A 6,075-nucleotide genomic window follows, 5' to 3' on the forward strand; every position below is an offset into this window, starting at 1 on the left:
TACATGTTTTTTAATCTTTCATAATTCTTATAAACTAAACAAGAAACAAAGTAATAGGCCAGCAACTTAAAAATCCAGTATAAATGGTTTGCATTATTCATATTTAAATTAATTTTCCTTTATCACCAATGCAACTCAATCTGCAAAGTTACCTTCTCAGCTACAATTTATCTATTGTTGACAAAACATATCGATTCTGGAAGACTGACTTCAACATGTAGTATCAATTGGAACCACTTTTCACAGTTGCAGAACACTACCTCAGCCACTATTTAACTGTAAAACAAATTGCTTAACCCTTATGTCCAGAAAACCTCCTCACAAATGAAGCAGCCATGTATTTTTATGGAAAGACATGAACATCATCTTATGTTCTGTGGTCTTCATGGGCTGTAAGCACATTCCCTGTTCAGATACACACATCATACTTCCTCCTTGTTTTTTAAACAGTAGATTTGCTGGCTGGGAAAATACCTGGAGCAGTTCCCAAGGGAGCAGCCAGGCTGTCCTCCCTGGACAGCCTTCGTGGCCTTAGCACTCACCAGCAGGAGTCACGCAGCAACACAAGTCAAGCAGGGTCCTGGCAGCAATGGCCCAACTGCTCCTACAAAACTGTTCTCCCTCTCCCTTTGCTGTCACTTTCTTTTTTTTGTCTGATTTTTGTCCTCAGAGAATCTCCCAGCTTCCCCTTCCCAGTTCCACCAGAGTGGAAAGCCTCTCTGCTCCAGCCCAGGCTGCTGCCCAAGTACTGTCCAGAGAGGCCTTCAGTGGGACTTGGCCATTTCCTCCCAGCTATCTCATTTCCCCCGTTATCGTGCCCTCGCAGACCGGCATGGCCCTGGCTGCCCACCCCATCCTCCACCTTGCAGGGCTGCTCCTGGGCAGCGAGCCCAACAGCCACACAAGCCTTCTCCACCCAGCAGAGGAGCCTTGCTCGAGCTTTCGGCCACCTCCCCTTCCCTTGCTCACTCGCCTCCCCTGCTCTGGTTCGGAGGATCCCTATGCAACTGGTGCTGAGCGATCAGCAGATCATACAGGGGTTTGTTAGCAGAGCCCTCCTGTAACAGGCCAAGCCATGGCTTTCTCCCAGGGAAGCTCGTGGGATTCAGGATTAGGTCCTGGCAAGCACTTGGGCAGCCGCAATGAGATGTCAGTGGGAATCAGGAAGCCAGGAACACAATGCTGAACACCCGTGGATCCGTCCGGCTTGCTCCATCTGCGCCAGTTCCCCCCGCCCTGCTGCTGCCTATCCACATGCTCCCTTCCTGCGTTTCCTGGGCTGAACTCCTCGTACTTGTCATTACTGGATTCCACCTAATTGATTTCAGACTCCATCCGATCTGTCAGGACCTGCTCCCCAGAGGACCTGCAATCTTGCCTGCTTGGCACCGTGCACATTTCTTTCCAAGTGAACTCTCTATTGCAGGGGACACTTCCAAGAAAATTTCCCTGGGGCTGAACGGCAATCACAGGCTCAGAGCGTAAGTTTGCTCATGAGACTATCATGAGGAACTGCGTCAAAATCCTTATTCAGGATACACTTACTCCTTCCCCTTTAACAATTCTGCTGCTTAGTCAGAATGAGATTAGACCGACATGGCAGAGTCTGTTCCTGGTAAACTTACACAGACAGTGTGTACCACACTATGATCTACACATTTATAAAACTGACAGATCAGTGTGTGGCAATTTCATCTAGCGCACCAAAGGTGAGCTGCCTCATTGGCAATTCAGAGGTCTGTCTCCTTTGGGAAGGGAAACACAGTATCTGCCCTCTTCCAGCCTTCTGGAAATCCCATGGCCTCGAGGTGCTCCTGAAAATACCACCTATGGGGCAGAAATCACAATAGCTCATCCTTTAAATGCTCTTCAGTACATTTCGTCAGGCCTGGTGAACTTGAATACCTCCATTTATGTAAACATTCCCTGTTTTATCCCTTTTCTTGCCTGCAATCCTTATGAAAACTGCTGGCACTAGGCATCTGAAAACAATTTATCCTTTTTTTTTTTGCAGTAAGACCAAAGAAAATAAGACAATGGTTATTTCAACTTTTTCTGTACTTTCTACTTTTCAGGTTATTTTGTAATCGATTTCTGTGTGTTTTTCCATCTTAATCCTAACATATTAACAGAAACTTTCTCTATGGACTTACTTGTCCTTGCTAAATGAAATACTTTTACATTTGATCCTCTCCAGTTCTATCCCAGCCTGCTTGCAGTACTCTTGTTATTCCTGTAACTTTATTTTTGACTGTCTGATCATTAAAAAGCTTCTGATGCACCTGACAGTGTACCATCTTGTATTTAATGCAAGAGCTTTCTGTGGTGGTTAGTACATCAGGGATCCTTTAATTCTGCGTATAAAAGCATGCAAGTAAGTGATGATGGAGTAACTATGTCTGAACTAATAGCTTGGCATCGGCTCTGCGACAACTGCCCCCATACCTGCTCTGATCCCGCAGTGAACCTACAGCCGCTCACACTTCTCTCATGACAAGGTACGTTTCCTTGCGTTTGTCATGAGCAGTTACATGTACAGTGCCAGTTACCACCGGGCAGCTGCATCCTTAGCCACACTGCATGTGCACTCCTTCACTTACCAGCAATAATCACTCATATGCTCATACCTTGTTCTTCACAAGTGATCTGACCTAATAGCTCCCCGCCTCCACTGATATTTCCTGCTTCTTTTGGATCCATCATCCTTCTCTGTAGTCACTATATGTTTCCTTTTCTCAGAGGAGTCAGCTCTAGATTTATAACTATTTTCATCCCACATGCATTCTACCATTAGGTTTTCAGTAAGTTCCTGCTCATCAAATTTTAAATTCCTAGGTTATTATCTCCCTCAACCATCTAAAACACAAAGCTGTTCCATGAGGATGCTGGCTGTCCCAAGAATCGTAGAAAGCATTCAGCTGTAATATTTTTGCAACAGCTATCCAGATAACTGTGTTGCCACCAGACCTTGTCCTTCAGATGCACCTAAGAGCAGATAAGACAACACTTAACAACCTGGGGCGGGGGACAAACCCACAAGTGAAATCCTGGGGCTCTGACTCCAGGTCTCCTGAAAATTTATTAGCACACAGAACACGAAAAATCACATTCTCCCACTCTCTGCCCCTTCAGGGTCAAGTGCTCAGTTAATCTCCTGAAAGTCACCTGCAGGGCAACTATGATTGCTGATGCATTTTCCACTTCCACACAGAACACAAGTACAGAACCACAAACATTTTGGCTCTGAGTAAGGTGTTGCCAGCCCAGATCAGAGGAGATGCTGAGAGCTGCCCAACCATTCTGGGACAGGTTGTAATCTGTGATCAAGAAGAAATATTTTTTTTGTCATCAATGAAACAAGCAAGCAGGGCTCACTTTGGGAGCATTTAGTTTCTTTATGTGGCTTCAAATGGAGCCTGGCCCCCTCTGCTCCACACCAGCATGCTGCCTTCTGAACAGCCCTCTCAGATCACCCTATCTCCCCTCTCCTTTCTGTTCCCTACGCCTCCTGCTCTGCAAAGTGAGCACCTGACTCACTATCACCACAGAAACATGCATCCCAAAGCAGCATATGACGTGATTACTGAAGGATTTACAGAGCGTCCACATGGAAATTTCCAAATAGTGGCAATTTTCCAATAGGACTCTCTTGATCTCAAGTTACACAATATGTCAGCTGATAATAACTTTCCCTTCTGGTGTGGTGGAAGAACGTAACCTCCACCAAGATCACGCAGGCAACAAGGGCCACCTTTTTTTGTTTGTTCTCGCCCTCCACACTACTCAAGAATCTGTGGTCATCACTCCCTGAGCACCTGTGCTGAAATGGCCATCTTCAAACAGACAAACAAGTGGGTATGAACTGATTTTGAACAATTCAGGTCAGAATTCAGAGTTTTGACTATCAGAACAGCAAAAAAGCATAGTAAGGGTAAAAGCTGAGATGGAAGTGGAGCTGGCCCAGTTTATAAAGAGGATTACACAACATTGTTACCCGCAAGATCAGGGACTGGGATGATGGGTCTGCAACCCCTTCTGATTCAGTGTGCCTAAACTGATCTCTTACAACAAGTGATGCCATCTGCCAAACACAGGTGACAGAGGGTGTGACCTACAGATACCAGAAAGCCACAGTAAATTTGTTTATTCAACTATCCAGAAAGTAAACAGCTTCTACAGAAGCTGCAGAAGCACAGTTAGAAGACACTTTGGAAATAGAACCTGAACAAGGCAGGAGAGGTGGCTTGGAGATGAGTTTGAGGAGAGCGTCCTCATAGGAAAGTGACAGAATGAAAGACAGCAACAGAGATGACAGGGATGACAGAAAGCCATGGTGCCATAGCAGGCTTGGGCTACCAGATTTATTGAGTGTGTTGCAGTGTTGCTGAGAGGCCTCCAGCAGTGACCAGTGCCCTACTGTGCAAGCTACTGTACACACATGCAGTTGACAGACAGTCCCTGCCCTAAAGAGTTCAGAATTACAGGAATGACAACATGCAACAGGCAGATGAAGCAACGGAAGATGTAACGATCCCTGCCCTTGGGTCTTGGACTAGGGTAAATGGAGGCTGCAGATGAAGATCATGTCACTTCAGAAGCATTTTTCTCCAATCAGAGGGGAATTTTGATGAATATTACTACTCACCACAAGCAAGCATCCAGCAAAAACAGTAAATCCCTTTGCGTGAAGCTGTTTTGCCAAGGCGTGTCCAAAACCTTTGTCACAGCCTGTTATTAGCACTGCCTTCCCTTCAGCCTGTGTGGGGAAAGAAAGTAATATTATTATCATCGGATATCACAATGGTGTAGGCATCACCAGCACCCAGCGACATAGCAGCTTGCAGCCCTGCAGCCAGGGCCAGCCAGTATTCCAGCTGCAACTCACAGCTGCCACATACCTGTCTGCACACTAACCTGACCACAGCCGACACCCAGCAATTTCAGTGGAGCATCTGCTAGGTCAACCAGCGTAAACAAGGTGACAAGACTCCCATGTAGAAACACAAACAGCTCCCAACTACTGTGAAACCTTAAATTTATGCAATTGCTGGTCTGTAACAATTTGTGTTGCCTTGATACCCGAGCTAGAACAGTAAATCTTTCTTTCAAGTACCAGTGGCCAAAGCAGAACAGAAACATTTCAAAAGAAGTTAGTGATCTACCAGCTCACAGGCATTCTAAGAAAGAACAGCATAGAAAACATCCAAATGATAGTATGTCACCTGCTTGAACTGTACAGCAGCTCTCTTAACTGCAGAGTGACTCTCCATCATCTGTTCCCCACCCACTCCCACTCTATGCGGTACTTTCCATGCTGTATTTTAGCATGCAGGAATGTGACTATAGGTTAGGGTTTCCTTCTGAAACACTGCCGTCTTAACAGAAACAACTTATCAAATCCTACAGTTCTCTCCTACATTATTATCATCTTTTGACTGACAGATAAATTGAGAGAGAAGATTCGATACTCCATCTGATATGACACAACAGGTTTGTGACAGATCTGAAAACAGAATCCCGAATCCTGAAGAGAAGCCTATAGAGAAACACTGCCCATTCACCCTCTTTCTTTGCTTGAAACCCATCTCCCCTGCTCTCCTCATCACAGCTGTGAAGCAAAGAATTCCTAACACTTAACCCAAGTAGCAGGCACTCAGCTGCAGTGCTGCACACCGAAACCATATCTGCGAGGCAATAACATGATACAGTAATATAGATCTACAGAATGCAATAAGGAAGTGAGGTCACTTCCATCTCTGTGGAGATATCTGCAACTAATATTCTGCTACTGTATTAACAACAGCTGGAATACGAACATTTGTATTTTATACTACTCACGTATGAATTGCACTGGTTTGTCCAGCCACTTTTTCAGGCAGAAATGGGGCAATCACCAGTGCTCTCAATTTCTTGTTATGCTGACATGCATGGTAGTGAAGTGGAAATAAGGAATAATTGCAGGGTGATAGCGATCAGAGCATTACTGCACAAACTCAAGATCAGCCTAAGCAGAGAGCAATATGCAAATAAGCTACACCCTGTCCTCTAACTCATGTTGAAGTTATTGCTTTCAAA

The 6,075-nt window shown here is 45.2% G+C and overlaps 1 protein-coding gene across 1 annotated transcript in view; it reads right to left on the minus strand.

The window, feature by feature from the left end:
* Positions 1-4,756, minus strand: part of LOC104164674 (D-beta-hydroxybutyrate dehydrogenase, mitochondrial-like) — a gene marked incomplete at its 5' end in the record, with an annotated part of 13,159 nt that extends 8,403 nt beyond the window's left edge. Inside the window, one exon of the mRNA XM_009704075.1 lies at positions 4,646-4,756. Coding sequence (XP_009702377.1) covers positions 4,646-4,756 — 111 coding nt within the window. The remainder of the gene's footprint in view (positions 1-4,645) is intronic.
* Positions 4,757-6,075: the final 1,319 nt, after the last annotated feature.

The sequence above is a fragment of the Cariama cristata genome, unplaced genomic scaffold (assembly GCF_000690535.1).
Source record: "Cariama cristata isolate BGI_N322 unplaced genomic scaffold, ASM69053v1 scaffold29797, whole genome shotgun sequence".
In the NCBI taxonomy this organism is placed as follows: domain Eukaryota; kingdom Metazoa; phylum Chordata; class Aves; order Cariamiformes; family Cariamidae; genus Cariama; species Cariama cristata.